Source organism: Arvicola amphibius, chromosome 3, assembly GCF_903992535.2.
Source record: "Arvicola amphibius chromosome 3, mArvAmp1.2, whole genome shotgun sequence".
NCBI classification, from domain to species: domain Eukaryota; kingdom Metazoa; phylum Chordata; class Mammalia; order Rodentia; family Cricetidae; genus Arvicola; species Arvicola amphibius.
This window is the reverse complement of record NC_052049.1, coordinates 57,093,597-57,111,940: the sequence shown is the minus strand read 5'-3', so window position 1 is coordinate 57,111,940 and position 18,344 is coordinate 57,093,597. Positions and strand designations below refer to the sequence as shown.

The window sequence follows — 18,344 nt, the reverse complement described above, 5'->3', positions numbered from 1 at the left end:
AGCACTATAAACCACTGAGCGTACTTTTTCAGGTCTGCATCTGCATCTGAGAGGGACTTACGTCTTTCCTTTTCGTGCCAATCTTTGTCTTTCCATTTCATTAGTTTTCCATCTCAGTTAACAATGAAAACACATTTAAATTTACCTGGTTGCCCCCGAAATACTTGCATCTAAAGTAGGATCTCAATAAAGAAAGTTTGGCACATTGTAGAGTTTTTAAATTATGACGGAAGGGACACTGGTTGTAGTTCTTCAGCATGTTCTGGTTCTACATGTGTCTGGTGATTCAGGGAAGCTGGTGACAATGTGCATGGAAAGTCCCCAGACACAGATGACCTTTCCCACCCTAGACACAAATGACCTTTTCCACCCGTCCTGGTCACATCTAGGGACATAGGTCTTCTCTATCATTGAGCAGAGTGACTTTTGGCAAATGAAGCTGTTGGGGAGTCTCGACTGCAGACAGGTTCATCTGTGCCCTGGCTGGTGATGGAGGGACCCCTCACAGGAGTTTGTGATTAGGAAACTGGAATCAGAGGAGAATGGATGGGGAACAGGCTGTGGGCCAAGACTGAAGCAGGAACTAGGTGGAGAGCTGTTTACTGGATCGGGTCCAGCCCTCAAAGAGCATGAATCAGTGGCGGTGATGACCAGGGTCTGGCTTTCAGACGGCCCTTAAATGGGAGCGATTAGCTCATCTGAGAATAAAGTTCACATTCCAGCAGTCCTGAGAGAGGAAGGAACACCCCACTGTCTGTGTTAATGCTGTATTGTAGAATAGCCTTTTCAGAAGGGTGTAATTTACTCGAGGGAGGTAGCCAACTCATGTCTGGATCTGCACTATTTGGTACACCGTCTGTACAATTAAAGGAAAGACCTTTGGAGATGCCGAATACCCCTCCTGAATGAGCATGAGCATCTTATCTGAAACCAAGCAAGAAGAGCTCTTCTGCATATTTGCACCTTCTTGGGGAGAATCTCTTTCACATCCAACCATGGTGTAGACACCTTGGCTCTGGAAACCACATCCCGAATAGCCACAAGTATACTTGTGGAACTTGAACTGACCTTACTGAAGGCCTAATGTGAGAATTCTCCAGAGCTGTCACCGTTTGCGCGTCTATTTCATAAGGACCACTATTTTCAAGGATTAGGAATGGAACACAGACCAATGGATCAGGCTATCTATATGGAAACTCATAGGAATCCTTGAGATTTAGCATGGACCTGGGAGTAGGAGAAATACTGCAGGCTGTAGGCATTAACTATCCCCCATTCCCACCCCACCCCCAGCCCCATGTAGTCACACTGCAGCAGGGAACCTGAGTTCTAGATCAAGCCCAGCCTTTAAGCTTCTTACCTAGGAGCATCTATCAAGGAGGGAGGCTATGCTCTTTTACTTGATGTCATCTTCCTCTTCATTTATAGCAAGAACACACTTACAGTTTCTACTTGGATCCTTGTCTGAAATCACTAAGAGGGAGCCTGCAGCAAGTTCCTATTGCTGGATATAGCAGTCTTTGGGAATATGTTTCTTTCTCACTACAGTTTCCATAAAAGGTTGAACATCAGTTATTCCTAAGTGTGTGCCATCTGAAATGTCAACCAAACTCACAGGGATTCTTCATAGATTCTATATATTTCTCTGATCTCATGCATATATTCCTGTTAGTGAGTTCACTCTCAGCCTGAGAAAGAGTATAGCTTATCCCAGCTCCCACTGTGGCTTTTTCTGCTCGGTTTTTAGTAATTCCATTGCCACTCTGACATCCAGCAAAGTAGTAAAAGAAGAAATACAAAATTTACAAAAAATAATTTGAATGTATGGAAAGCCCTTTGTATTGTAACAGGCATGTATTGGGGTGATAAAATGGGATACTTCGCTGTTTTATTTTGATTTCTATGAAAAGCTTTAGGTAAAACTTGATTAAAGACTGATTTTAGGAGCAACAGCCAATATCTAATACAAGTTGAATTAATATTTAGAAAATCATATACTAGAGTAATCTTTTAACAAAAGGAAGGGGAAAGACAGCATTTCTAGCTTGATAAAAATGTAGTTTTTGAAAAAGAAACTCACTTTTATCTAGAAGGTTTAAAAAAATAAAATAAAAACCAGAATTATGCATCTCAGCCATATCAGAAACACTTCTTATAAGAATGTTATAAGAAAAAAAATCATGTTCAAGCAACATTCAATACCCAGTTTAAGATGCATTTCCAAGTCGTGTGTGAGGTCAGAACAAAAGAATGAAGAAAGCAGGGAAAGTTTCCTTTGAAGACGCTAGGAGAAAATGCCTCAGTGCCCAGATCAATGCCACATCTCCCCCTCGCCTCTTTCCTCCTCAGACCAACCATCGCATGGTCCTCAGAATAATATTTCACAGAGAGGCTGGTAAGTGAAAACATCCGAGCCCTGGGAACCGGATCCCTATGGCCAGCTAGGCATTTCCAAGGGGCATTTAAAGACATCATTGTTTGTTCCCAGTGACTAGTTAATTGCATTTTGATTTGGTAATTGCAAACAGATCCTAGCCTCTCGGCACTTCTGCAAGCAGAACAATCTATAACACAGTGGAACCAGGATTCCACTTGCGAGTTCCCAAAAAGGGACATGCGATATTCCCAAATGACTTTCTGTTGTGTGACTGTCAATGTTAGATCCGGGTTGTTTTATCTTTGAACCAAGAATGATCATTATTAATTTGGTCTTTTGAGAGATTGCTCAGTGGTGGTGGGAGAAATTTTTTAAAAAAAGATAAAGCCAAATCCTTTTCATATTATCTCATCTCACACAATGTATTGCTTGCATTTTCATGCATCTCATATGTGGAGAAAGGATGCCCATAAGAAATGGAAGCATGTTATTCTTGAACTCAAAATATAAAGGTATTTGTTCATAATGCTCTAAAAGTTCTAAACTCTATCTTATTTAAGAGGCAACTGTTATAACATTTGTACCATCTTTAGAGGTACAAATTGTTAGTCAAATTGGTAGGATTCTGAACAACATGGGATTAACGAGAGAAGTGAACCAGGCTTTCTACACACAAACAGAAGTAGGCCATTTAGAGCAGTTAGCAAAACAGATAAGTATCACAAGTGTTTGCTGGTTAGCAAAAAGCCAGAAGCAAAAGTCAACTAACCTACTTTGTGCTTTGTTGCATAAAGTTCAACAATAGGCCAATCTTCACCATGATATTGAAGTCACTAAAGCCAGTGTGGCGGTTGCTGATGGAGGTAGGTGCCACCTGTGGGGAGAGAGCATCAAGGACACTTCCGGGTTCTGCAGGTGGGTGCAGGTGCCCAGTTCTGCGGCCGGGACGAACAAGCGGCCTGGCTCTCCTTGCAACACAAGGAAGTCATCTGTCCACACAATGCTAATGTGATTTAATGTGTGCATTTAATATGTTAATATTTCATCTCAACTGAACAGTGAAGAAAACTAAGGCGTTAGCTTTCATCAGACACCTTTCTTTACTCGCCCATTGTTTCTATGTCATTTCTCCATTTCTTCATCCCCATCCTCCACTACTTTACCTTTCATAGATGAAAGAAAAAATATCAAGAAACTTGAAGAATCAGATAAGTTTGCAAATAAACAAACAAGATTCTAATTTGGTTTTATTTTCTTAACGACGCTAGTGTAAAGAAATAATAAAATTAGTTAACATTTTAAACTCCATAAAGCCTTGCCTAATCTCCTCATTTGATGATATCAAAGTCATAAAGTACACATTTCTGCCATCATTTTAAAGAATAAAAATTTAAAAAGTTAACATAGAGAATTTCAATGAGAAAATTAGGCCATAATAAGGATAAAGTCCTTACTGAGGAGCAGAGTTATGATTCTTACTTAGGTAAACCATGACAATTGGCAAAGTAATTTTGTTTTTATTTTTTATCATTTCTAATGAAGCTTACCTCAGTTATGACATATGTAAAAATTTTGGCATAAGTGAGGTTGGCACTGGTATGAAATTACAGATATGTCATAGTCTCATAATTGCAAATGATAATTTTAAACATCATTATGCACTTTATTACATATTCATACATATAACATTTATATGTGCACATAAATAATGTATATATACGTGTGTGTGTGTTTGTGTGTGTGTGTGTGTGTGTGTGTATGCTCTCTATAAACTGATTGCTGGATTGTGTGTGATTGGCAGTTCCTTCTCATAAGAACTCTCCAGGCATCATAGCTTCATTAACCTGTTGAGAGTTTTCGCCTGGTGACCCAGAAACCTAAGTTGCATTCCAGTAGTAAATAATCTTTAGCTGTTGCAGCCAGCTCTTCAGAAGAGGCGAGTTAAAGATTATCTCCTCTATAATGTTCTCACTCCAGTATTCACACTGTATCATTAAAATCCATTAACTTGGCCTGGTGAGACGGCTCAGCAGGTGAAGGCGCGTGCTGCCAAGCCTGACACCCCGAGTTCTTCTGTAGAACACTCATGGTGGAAGGAGAGAACCAAATATCAAAAATTGTCTTGTAGCAGAGCAAGTCCAGACACATGCACATTCACACACAGTAAATAAATACAAAAATTAAAAATAAATCTAGTTTTATAAGTAGATGCATATACATAAAGGGAAAAGATTTTCAAGAGCACCATCTATTTATTTAACACAGGACTAATGGAGAAAACAGATTGATGTTTCTCTTAAGGAGTGTGCATTTTATTGTATACATTGAAGCCCATCTCTAAGAGGGGACCTCAAACTGTCACTAGACTGCTGGAGTGAGACCACAGGGTCAAAGGTTAGGAAACATTGCTTACCACCTCCACCTTTTCCCACCACATGCATTTCACTAAGTTTAAGAATAGTAGTTATGCATGGAGGCAAACATCTGTAATTCCAGCTCCTTGGAACCTGAGCAGGAGGATCACATATTCTAGACCAGCCTGGGCTAACCAGAATGAGATCCTATCTCATAAAAAGAAAACTAAAGCAACATAAGACAGAGTGATGGAAAAAATTTTAAGAAAGCTCTGGAGAAACCAAAACAACAAAAATAAAACAAATGAACAAATTTCAAAATCAACTGCATGATCTAGATGACTCACTTCCTCTAGTTATTGTCTACAAATCGGGTGAAACTTTAAAATTGAGAGTGGGGCCTCTACAATATGGGGATCATCGAGGAATGCACTACACAGCATTGAAACTTCCTTTCACACTGGTGGCCGGGCGGCACAACATTATCAATGCTGTGCACGGGGAACCTTGATCCTTGGACTAGGAATGGACACAGCCAACCAGTCCTTGCTCAACAATGCACTGTGGATTGATGTGCATCAGCGGGTATGCAATCCTTCTACACTGAGGAAGTATGTGGAGACACTAATGTAATGATTCTATAGCTTTCATACAAGCTGGAGAGAAATAAAATGAATACAGTTACAGCTCACACAAAACTGTAGCTGGTAGAACTAGAAATACACATTCAAATGCTCAATCCCTTCTTATTTATTTTCAGTTATTGAATTAAAAGCCAAATACAAATGTTGGACTCTTGCAAATGATTAAAATACATTTAAAGTAAAATCCTCAAAAAAACCCACCATAGGGCACTGCCAAATTCAACACTTAATTATATTCATATTTTTCATTCTAATGAAGTGGGGAGATGAAAAGATTAAAGTCTCACAAATCCTAGCCCAACCACTTCATAGTTTTATGATTCTAGACATGTTTCTTCACCTCTCTGGGTTTCTGGTTCCTCATCGTAATTAAGGATAATGTTGGTATCCCTCTCTTAGAACACTGTGTACAATAAGTACAATAAGTTTGAGCTTTTATAACCTCCCAGCTATAAAAACAGGTGAAGATAAGTATTATGGTTTAATTTGGGTTTCTACTCATAATCGTTAACCGAGCTCTTTAGTCCAGCCGGACTTGAAAAGAAATTGAATGATGAGAGCTGATCAACTGCAGAGAGAGCACAAAGATGCTAGGATATTGGGGAGCTGTACCAGCAAAACAGAATAAAATGATGACTAACACAAGTTTAACAAACAATCTACGGAAATACATTTTCTACAGAAATCTACAGAAAATCATTTTTGTCTTTTTTGCACTAAGTGATCCATTAGCACACCAAACACAGCATCAAGTTTAGTCATTCATGAAAAATGGATTTAGTCTATGCTGATTGCCTAAGGTCAGCAATTCTACTACCCAAAATGAAATGATGGAGGAGTAAAAAAGTCAGCAAGAGCCAGGAGGTGCTGGCGCATGCCTTTAATCTTAGCATTCGGGAGACAGAGGCAGACAGATCTCTGTGAGTTCGAGGTCAGCCTGGTCTGAAAGAGCTGGTTCTAGGACAGGCTCCAACACTACAGAAAAACCTTGTCTGAAAAATAAAATGAGAGAAAAAAAGTCATCAAGAAAGTCTGTTTGAGGACTCATGAGCCATAGTAAAGGGACTGTTTAGCACATATAAAGCCTTGGATTCAATCTTCAGAATTTTAGAAGATGAGGAGAAAAGGGACAGAGTCAGGGAGGGAGGGAGGATGAGAGGAAGAGGAAGGGAAGGGAGAGTGTGTGTAAATGAAAATGAATCTATAAATGTTCTCTTTCTCTAAAATAATTTTTCTTATTTTGGAGTATCGCTTTTGAGAGAGTTTTATCTTTTCAATGTTCCATCCTGTTAGCTGTCAAGTTCAATAGGATTTATCTACATAATGGCTCCTATATCTCTTGCCGCTTCCTATCCCTCAATTTTGGTCCAAATCTCTTTGTCTCACAGCTAAAACATATGATACATGGCAGTCTCCTAGATATGCTTTATACCCCCAGAGTATGCTTCCTGAATTTCAAATCTGTTTTCTCTCTCTCTCTCTCTCTCTCTCTCTCTCTCTCTCTCTCTCTCTCTCTCTCTCTCTCTCTCTCTCTTCCCATCCCACCTCTCAATCTCTCTCACACACACCCCTCTCTCCTTTCCTCCTCCCTTTCTCATGTGTGTTTGTACTTGTATGTATGTGTTTAGCTTTTTTTTAAAGAAAACTGTCAAAAGACACAGACAACCAGTGGCTCCTGCCTTGAAGGGAATCCAAGGAGGGGGATCAGTTGAGTTTATGGTTTGAGACAAGCTGCATAATAAATCACATCTTGGAAGTACACATAGATAAGACAAAAGCAATACCTGATGACCCCTTTTCCTACTTACAAATTATAGAGCAAACGCATTGGAATTTTTTTTAATTTTAAGTTGATACTATCTTCATATTTTTATGACTAAAAGTATGACTATGTTTCAACAATATTACTCAGTATGTGAATAAATGTGAAAACAGAGAAAAAGGAGTGGGAAAAAGAAAACCAAAGTATATTATTCATGATGTGCAAGAAGAAGAGATTTCAAGGGATCAAACTTAAAGATTGGGACACAGTGCCTAAGAAATATAAGTAGAAAGAACAATTGTGTAGTTTTCAAACTAGGAAAGTAATATATGCTATGGAAGATGGATGAGGTAAACATGGCTTTTATAAAATTAAGGCATAAAATCAAATAAACACTCGGGAGAGATAGTTTTTCCTCACCTCATGCTTGCCACTCTTGCTAATATGCAGCATAGCAAGTTAGAGATAGCAGCGTATTACTGTAAATTGACAGCAAGGCTTGCAAGCCTGAAAGAACAATGGGGGGGGGCTGATTTAACAGTGCAAAGAGGACAGCAAAGTAGAGCCAGGCAGGTATGCGGTTGAATTTGGCCCCTTCCTGTCTCCAATACTGAGCTTTATTCCTGAATAATAACCAGATACTACCCGATCCACTTGCATCCTGGTGTCTTTGCACAGAAAGTGGTATTGATAATATATATCTTAGAGGAATGTTTTGCGAGGTTTAGAAATGCTACATGTTGTACACTTGGCACAAATGCTTGGCACGTCTCTCAGTGCAGGGTATATGCTATTATTGCTAGAGTCATTGAAATCTCTAGATTTAAAGCAAAGCAGTCCAGTGCCCAAACAGACGCAATCATGTGGCTTGGACTACATTCCATTATTATGATTAAAGACAGAAATGCTATCAGAAAAATTTTGGTGGAGAATACAATATTCTGAAATACTTAATTGGTTAAAGCCCTCCGAAAGCACATCTTCTTTTGACAGGAAATGTAATCTCCAGCTTTCATCCTGCTAACTGCCACCACTTTTCAGCTTTGAATGGCTCATGTAAGGAGGTTGCTGAACAAATGAGTCGAGTCTCCATTTCATGGGAGAATGGCCAACACTGCGTGAAAGACCTCTGCTAAGTGTTGAAAGCATGGGCTTCAGTGATTCATGCTTGTATAGTATCTGAGGTCACTCAGAAGTGTTTTGCAACCTGTGTCTTGGCAGGACAGTAGCTTCCAACTCCATTCACTGCCCCCAAGGGGGGATATATAACCTAACAACACAACAACAATAGCAAATAAAGAAAAGGAAACACGTGCAAACCAGAGACAACATCTTTCCCAGCAAACACCGCATGAATAGACACAGCAGTGTTTGTGATGAAGCCTCTGAATGATGGCTCCTTCAGAGTGTACATGAGAACGGCAGGTAAGGAGTGGCAAAGGCATGCTGAATATGGGATGTACTCACTCATTATTGGACTCTAGCCATAAACAAAGGACATTAAGTCGATAGTTCGCAAGCCTAGAGAAGCCAAATAATAAGGTGAACCCAAAGAAAAACATATATAGATCATTTGGAAATTGGAAGCAAACAAGATTGCCTGGCAAAAGTTGGGATCATGGGGGTGGAGGTAGAGGTGGGGTGGGGTTTGGGGAAGGGGAGAGGGGGAGAGAGAAGGGAGAAAGGAAAGACTGGAGAGAGCTTGGGGGAGTGGGAGGTTGGAAATGGAGGAAGGGCGAATATAGGAGCAGGGAAGAAGATATCTACATTAAGGGAACCATTTTAGGGTTGGCAAGAGACTTGGCTCTAGAGGGGATCCCAGGTGTCCACAGGGATGTCCCCAGCTAGGTCCTTGGGCAGCAGAGCAAAGGGTGCCTGAACTGGCCTTGCCCCACTATCACACTGATGATTATCTCAAATATCACCGTAGAATCTTCATCCATTGATGGATGGAGATAGAGACAAAGTCCCTCATCAGAGCAATGGACTGAGCTCCCAAGGTCCAGTTGAAGAGCAGAAGGAGGGAGAAGATGAGCAAGGAAGTCTGGACCGCGAGGAGTTGGTCCATCCACTGAGACAGTGTGCCTTACTTAGATTATCGCCTCCAGAAACATCATGGAGCAGCCGGGGTCCAAACAGAGGAACCCCAGATGCATGGAAACAGCAACCCTGCTTTAAACGGGCCAGAAGGACAACAGGCTGATTTTCTGGGTTATTTTAAGAAGGGCACTTTTCAGGAGGCTTGGAGGGTTTTAGCCTTCCTTTGCTTAGGAGTGAATTCCCCTTGGAAACGAAGTCCCGCTTAGCTCCATACACTACTAAGCTCTAGGCCACAGGGCCTAGGCCTGGCCAAGACCAGTTCTGGCCAAGACCAACAAGTTCTTCTATATGTCTGTCTCTTCCAGTGGCTTCGGTTACAGACAGCTGAGCTACAGTTTGGGAAAATTCTAGAGAAATAGCAGAACTAGATATATGAGACCCAATTTCACTCTAAATTTCAGCTGTTTTTAAAGTCATTTGAAACAGAAGAATGCCCGATGAGCTGCAAACTTTTAATCCCAAGAAAAACTTTGTGGCTTTGATCTCATTTCGATTCTTTTACTGCACGCACCCAGTTGAGTATTAGTGACCAAACACTGAGGCCTTTCGTCAGAAGTATTTAGCATGTTGTTTCTGGTACTCTATAAGTGATTATTCTCCGAGATCTTCATGTTTCAAATCACTGATAAATGCTGGTTCCTATAAGAGTTAATATCGAAAGTTCTAGCTCACAATGAAGAATTCCTCTACCAGTAGCCTTTGCTTGCTAGTTGAGTATATTTGTCCAGCTATGAAACTGCCAAGCACACCACGATTTCACCTCATGTTTCCTCAAGCTGTCCTGCTGGCCAGCAGGAAGTTATGAGACGCTACACTAAGCTCTACAGAATCCAAGTTCAGCAGCTTTATGATATTTTTGGCTCTAGGAGGCATATAGTTCCAATTGCAAATAAGGAGATACTTGCTAGATCTTACTAAGGCATTTGGTCCTGGGCCCCTGTGTTACCCTTCACTAATCAGGAACTATTCGGTTTCAATCCACATTCCTGAAGTATACAATTAATGGCTTTTAGTGTAAAGGGAAACAACCAGCATAATCTGACTTGAGAATGTTTCTGTCACCTTGCCAGGAAATCTTGGTGTCTATAACAGGTAGCCCCTACTTGACCCACAGGTACACTCTCCTCCCTCCGCCCCACTAAACATTCTCTACAGTTTATAGTTTGTTTTTACTATACATATAGGGAAGAACATTGTACAATATATATTCAACAAGGTGACTGGTTTATCACATAAAATACTGCATTTCCGGAATGTACATATTGTAGCATATCTGTACTTTGTTTGTTATTGGTTTTGATGGTACTGAGGATTAAACCTGAAGCCTCACTTATGTTAGACAGGAACTCTACCACTGAGCTGTATTCCCTGCCTTATATTTCATTTTAATTACTAAATAACATTTTATTCTCTAGAGGCTTTATATATTTTATTTATTCACTTTTCAAATGGACATTTGAATTGGTTCCACTTGTTAGCCGTTATAAATAAAGTCGCTATAAACGTGCATGCACACGGCTGTGTATATGTGTGCTCTGCTTACTTTTCATATTGCGGCAACAAGACACCTGACAGAATGTTAAGTGGAGGAAAGGCTCTTGTTGGCCTCCTGATTCAGATGGTTGAACTGAAGCACATTGAAGGTGGGGCGGCAAGACAGAGTTCATGGCCATGGTGGCTTCCTTACATTCTGCCTGACCAGAAAGCACAGAAAGAAGACTGGCAAAGACAGATAAGACCTCCAAAATCCCACCTTGAGGGACCTATAATACCACCCAGGACCCAGCTCTTAAAGGTCCCACGGCCATCCAAACATTGCAACTATCAAAGAACTAGTACTTAGACCATGAGCCTGTGGGAGACATTTGCATTAAAGCCAGAATACTGCGTTTTCATTTCTCTTGGTTAGATGTTTCTGACTGAAATTCCTGGGACACTCTACAAACGGCATTTTAAGTCCCCGCCCAACTTTTCCACCAGCAGTAGATGGCAATTTCTTTTCTCAGCATCCTTAACAACACATAGTCTTGGCTGCCTCTCCTTACAGACACTGTACAGAGTGTGAAGTATATCATGTGATTTCCTAATAACAGATGGCATCAAGCATCTCTTCATGTGCTAATGAACTGTTATGTCTTCTGTGGAGAAATATATCCTCAGATTTGTTGTGCAATTAAACATTGTGGTTGCCTTTTAACTATTTAAGAATCCTCTCATATTCTAAATAGAATTTCTTTGACAGAATGATTGTCCATAAAGATTATATTCCAGAATTGTTGCACATCGTTGGTGATGTTCTTTGTAGTATGTTTTTGATTTTGATCAAGTCCAATTTATCAGTTATTTAGCTGATTAAATCACTTTTTAATTTTTGTTAAGATATTTAATTGACAAGTGAAGCTATGTGTTCAAGATGTACAATGAAATAATCTGATATGTGCATATATTTTATTGTGACTACCATAGGCAAATTAATCAGCATGTCCATCAGTACCTATGGGTTTGGTGTGTTTTTACATACGCATGTAGCAGGAGGTTTGAAACAATTAAAATCGCCTCTTTTATCAAATCTCAAGAAGGTAGTGCTGTCTTATCAAGTCCCCATGCTCTCATGCTGTGCACTGGTTCACCTGTAAGTGCCAGTAGGGAACAGATTGACTCAGCCACTGTACAAAGCAGAACCAACGCACAATCCAGCGGCTCTGTTAGTGAGATGCACATAAATGGAATCTATTCTCAACCCCACATTCCCCTCAGCCTTGCTCACTGTAGCCAACACATGGGTATCAACAGATGAGTACCTAGAGAAAGTGTGGCAAGCATACCTAACAAAATATTGATTCAGCCATGTTGCCTTACCCATTTGTTACGTGGATAGAGCTGGGAGGCAGAAAGTTAAACAAGAAAGCTGGGCACAGAAAGGTAATTACTGGATGATCTAATTTATATTTGACATCTGAAATATTAAACTCTCATAAGGTGGGGTGATAGGTAACAGAGTAGGATGGGGAGATGCTGGTTGTGGGGTACAGGTTCTGGAGTGGTCTACTAGAAACATGGTTACTATAATTAGTCTTCTGCTATTTATCAAGAACCAAAATATAACATGCAGCATATGATATTCTTCCTTTCAAAACATGTATTCACAATCATTGTTCATTTAGGATTATGTATTAATAAAATTCAAAACAATCCAGAACTGTTTGGCAGGTAGAGAGAAAAAGCTGAACTAGTCACATCATGGTTTTGAACATTCAAGGTTTTGTAGTCTATCCCAGAGAGGACAAAAATACCTATCACTCTCGACGTAAGGCCTCTGTAAACGCGTGCTTCACATTCACAGAGCTGCAAGGTTGAGTAGTCTATCTCAGAAAGCATAATCACAACTGTCACTCACGACAGAAGGCCTCTTTAAACATGTCCTTCACATTCACAAAGCTGCAAGGTTTTGTAGTCTATCCCAGAGAGCATGAACACACCTGTCACTCACGATGGAAAGCCTCTGTAAATGTGTGCTTCACATTCACAGAGCTGCTTTTTCTCAGACTACACTGTAGTGTGTGTGGTGTGGTGTATGTATGTGTGTGTGTGTGTACGTATGCGCGCATGCACACATGCTACTTTATATGATAGAGAAGAAGAAAGGAACTGGAGAAGTAACTTAGAGTACTTGCTGCACAAGTGTGAGGACCTTAGTTTCCATCCTAATCTTTCACATAGAAACCCAGCTTGGTGCATACACCTGTAGCCCAAGCATGTGGAGGAGGAGAGCACAGATCACTAGGGGCTGCTACCTTCCAGGAAACTCCAGATTTAGTAAGAAATATTGTGTCAAATAATAAGAGAGAGAGTAGAGCAAGATGTAAGACACCTGACATTCTCATCCTCTGGCCTCTGTCTGTGTATTCATATAGAGATATGTATCTACATGTAATCACACACACACATAAAAACACACATTGTAATACATTGTATACACACACTGTGCATCTATCACACACATATAAACCACACACATGTACCACATACATTCTGTACATATATTTACACACACATATACTACACACACATATACCACATACATACAATATATAATTACACATACATACACCACATACACACACTATGCATACATTACACACATACACATTACACACTGTGTTTATATTACACACACATGCACCACACACATGCATACATACATACATACCTACTGTACATACAGTACACACACATACACTGCACACACACTGTGCATCTATCACACACACATATACCACACACACTGTGTATAAATTGCACGCACACACACTGTGTATCTATTACACACATATAAACCACACATACTGTGCATCTATTTCAAACACATATACTACAACATACGGTGTGTATACATTACACACATACATTATGCATCTATGACACACACATACACCATACACACTGTGTATAATTACACATACATATGCCACATACACACACTATGCATACATTATACACATATACATCACACTCTGTGTATATAATACACATACATGCACCACACACACATATACACCTACTGTGCAAACATTACACACACATATGCTACACACACACTGTGCATTTATCCCACACATACACCACATACAAACACACACACAATGGATCTAAATTTGGGTTGAATCATCATTTTCCATTTCTTGATTATGAATTTTGGCTTTCTATATATTTTATTAATTTCTTGAGAATTTCATGAAGTATATTTTGAACATACCCACACTCGCACATAACCTTCCCTTCCTTTCCCGCCTATCTTTGAGATGACTTTTTTCTTCCTTCCCCATTGAGTCCATTATTGTCCCGCTCTTCTTGGAATCAGCCCTGCTCTGCTGTGCAGTTCAGCTTCTGTGCCTCCTGAAAGTCCACCCTCGTCCTCAGGCACCAAGCCTATATTTGCTTTGCTTTTACGGTTTTTAAACATGACTTAATGCAAGTTTTCTTTTTTTCTTTTTCTTTCTTCTTTTACTGCAATCGAAACCTTGACAATAGACTTCCTGACATAAATTTAATAATGTCATGGTGTCTACTCGCGCTATCCTTATGAACGAATCTGCCATCAAACTGCTGGGTGGGCACACAGCACATCACCAGGTACCAAAGGGACCACCCGCATCTTGACCATCATGGTTCTCGTTATTAAGTAGTTCTCTTTGCTTTCTTTCTTTATTTTTGAATTAGCTCCTTTAAAATCTGAAATCTTTGTGCAACTTTAAAACCTTTAAAGAAAACCAGCAACTCCTAATAACCCACAACCTCTTGACTCCAGCCAGCAACTCCTAATAACCCACAACCTCTTGACTCCAGCCAGCAACTCCTAATAACCCACAACCTCTTGACTCCAGCCAGCAACTCCTAATAACCCACAACCTCTTGACTCCAGCCATCAAGGCTAATGCGTCACTGTGAATTGTTTCTCTATGTTCCTGAAAGAAAACCAGATTTCTAGTAAAGTCTTTGAAAGAGAAATACTATATTTTCAGCAAACAGGAGGAACAAATTAAAAATTGGCTCCCATTCCTAAACTCATAAGTGGGTGCATCCTCTTGCTTTCAGAAGATTTTTATGTAAGATATTGAGCCTGGAAACTTGATCACATAGGTGTGCGCACCGGGTCTGCTTGTGTTTTGAAAGAAGAAGTATAGAGAGAGGTAGGCATAAGGGTGGTCCTGTAACACTACCAGGTTTCAGTATATACCCAGAAGTGGGAGGTCATGGAAAAGACAAGCTTAAAACAAAAGATTAACACACCTACTTCTTTTTTGAGCTCTTCTAGCGTTATTTTATAGTGTTCATTATTTTATTAATCTGCTTGGAGTCAAAAACACTAGGGTTTTTGCAATGTTTGTAAATGTCTGGGTTCTATTCTAATGTTTCTAATAAAACCCATACCAATTCTCTTTATACACCTTAAGATAATCTTGGAACCCTTCAAGGCCCTTCCAGCAAGGCCCAAATTTTCTTCACTGCAACCTCACTTTTACCATGCATGTGTCTCGTATTTATCCTGGTCTTAAATCTCCATGGAGCACCCGCTCTCATACTATACTTGCCATGGCAACTGGCCTTGCAGCTAACACTGTAAATCTCAATAGCAGAATGATTACCCAATAGGCCTTTTTTTGTGGACCATCTGTTGAATATAGACATACTTATTTCTAATGTTTGATGTAAGAAATCTTGCACTGGAAACTGAGTGCGTCCAGCTCAGAACAGCCATCTTACTCCCTGCCTTGATCTTTTCTGACCCATCATTGGAATGCCCAGGTAGGTGATGTGACAACCCAAGAAATAGTCCCATCTCTCCACAGCTCTGTCTGCTACCTTCATTCACAGCAAACCTCAGAAATTTTAAAAGTAAAAAGAAAAGGTGGAAGAAGCACAGCCCAGTAGAAGTTAACTAGCAATTTGAAGAACACAGGTGAGAGATTAATAATAGGCTGTGTCAGTTTTCCAGCATTTCGTAACTGTCTAATTTACATAAACGCTCATGACATTAGCAGAAAACTCTTGGAATCAATCTACATCTGACCCATTTCTTTATTGCTCTGCGTTTTTCAACACCTTTGCTGCAATATGTTAAGAAAGAAGAAGAGATGAATAAAAATTCAACAGAGTGAAGGATTTGAACCTGGCAGGTATTCAATTTTTAAATGCTATATTTTTATAATACACATAATATTGTATTATAATATATATGCAGGCAAATAATAATAATAATAATAATAAATAATAATAATAATATATTACTGGGTATCTTCTCCATAGGCCCACTATCCCTAACATCATCAGTAGCAATTGTCTCTGTGCTATTTGGTGACCAACGTATATTTTGAATGAAATAAAATATTTATTTAACTTTGGTTGTTCTAAATGTTTACACTAGCTTATACTTACCAATAGTGGCATGTGATACTCTAGCAGCAATATGGGTTCTTCCACTCTTGATACAGTCAGTCATTTTTAATATATCCATTTAAGTGAACATATAGTCATATTCAATAGTGAATATAAGTTGTCATTTCTTGATGATTAATAATACTGACTTTTTGTTTATTGGAGATTATTATAAGTTCTATGACTGAGAGTAACAGTTATTTAAAAAGAATTTTAAGGCAACAAACCTGAATTATAGCATAAGAGTAATGTGAATTTCATGATAATCCTCCTCACATTAGCCATAAAGATCAAACATAGATGATACTTACAGACCCTATACACATGCCTGAATTCACACACACACAAACACATTCATATACACAAACACACATACATAAACACACACACACATGAATGCACACACACACATGAACACACACATACACATGAACACATACACACGTACCATTTTCCAAGAAAAAGAGGCAAAGCATTTTATGATAGAAAAAAACCACATACTGCGTGATTTTCACATTCTCTTCAGAAGTTGGAACATGTGTGGTCTTAGTAAAAGAAAATGCTAAGAAAATTGCATAAGAGATCAAAGGAAGATAATAAAACCTGAGATCAACAAATAGTTACAACTTAGGAAATAAATAGGAGAAAGAAAACTTTGAGTGGAAAGCCTCATTTGATGGAATGGGCACTCCACCCAGAAAATGGAAACAGTGAGCCCAGGGAACTTGTTGGTCTGATTTCTTTTTTCTTCCTTCAGACTATATTTGAAAAATAAGTACAAAATATGTATTTTATGTAACTGTGTTTAGTAGTATATGTTGACATATATACAATTATATATAATATGTCGATTATTCACATGTATATGTGAACACAGTCACATAATACCTTGTTTTCTCTAGTAATTTTAGCTGTTCTTTAGAGTAGGAGCAGAATATTCTTCTGTTCTGTATTCCAAGGAGCAGAAGTCTGCTGGCTACATTTCAGTCAGAGATGCTAAAACTATTTCTGTTTCTGTTTAGTACATTGCTTCCTCACAGGAACACAAAGGATGCTCACTACAGGTCATCATAGCTTGGTATTCCTTTTCTGTGTACTCCCACCCAAACACAAGCTTGCTGAGGATCGCCGAAAATGGGCGCCTCTATAGCTCACGGGTTCTCAACCTTCCTGATACTGTGGTCCTTTGATACAGTTCATTATGTTGTGGTGACCCTCAGCCATGAAACCATTTGTTACTACTTCATAACTGTAACTTTTCTAGCACCATGAATTGTCATGTAATACCTGATATGTTAGCCAAGGGGTTGAGACGCACAGATTGAGAAGCGCTGCTATACATACATCGGCTCACATCCTTCCAGCTCCCAGCTAGGTGTGACTAACTGCAATCCCGGCAGCTGGTGGGAGGCAAGCAGAAGGGCATCAGGGATGCTGACTTGGAATTCTCTTCCTGGGGGGATCACTTGAGATGGGTGTCCTCCAGTGACGCTCCCGGTGGCCTTCAGGACAGTTTCCTGACAAAGCTGTCTCCTGGATGTTCGTTCCTCCATTCAGAGCAAACACAAGACAAGCCCCGCTGCCACTCCTGATAGGCACTGCTGTAGCTCCTTAAGAAGCAGTCTTCACTATTCCCTGAGCAAACACCCTTACAAGGATCTGGATTATACTTTGCTGTGATATTGCATTCAGTATTCTTGGATATATTTGAGTTGATTTTTTTTTGTATCCTCTAAGGATCCCCATCTGAAGTCAAGCCTTACAGATTTTGAGGCTTTGCTAAAATGATGGATATCCATATACCCCAGACTCATCCTCTGTGCCTGGCCTTCTCCTCTGTCTTTATACTATAATCTGCTCAAGATAGAAACTTTCAGTGTCTAGAAACCTACAATGTCATTTAGCTTCCTTCCCTAAGCTATAAAATCCTATTTCCAAGACTAAATTACTGACTATACATTTTACCAGTCATAACCTCCAGAAATAAAATGTTCTTAGGTTATTTGAGACCTTTCTGAAGCCAGGTATTTGACCGTCCATTTCAGAAATGTGAATCTGTGAAGTAATATAGATTTTTATTATTGTTTCAATATGACATGTAAACTTGTAACCAAGGCAGTTGATCTGTTTAAACATCTTCTGATTACTCATCTATTTGCTATTTCTTTTAT

The 18,344-nt window shown here is 39.5% G+C and overlaps 1 protein-coding gene across 1 annotated transcript in view; it reads left to right on the top strand.

Moving 5' to 3' along the window:
* Positions 1–18,344, top strand: part of LOC119809110 (calmodulin-like protein 12) — a 150,027-nt gene that overhangs the window by 27,197 nt on the left and 104,486 nt on the right. The window contains 2 exon segments of the mRNA XM_038321883.1: positions 1,584–1,600; positions 11,717–11,744. Of these exon segments, the coding sequence (XP_038177811.1) occupies positions 1,584–1,600; positions 11,717–11,744 (45 nt within the window).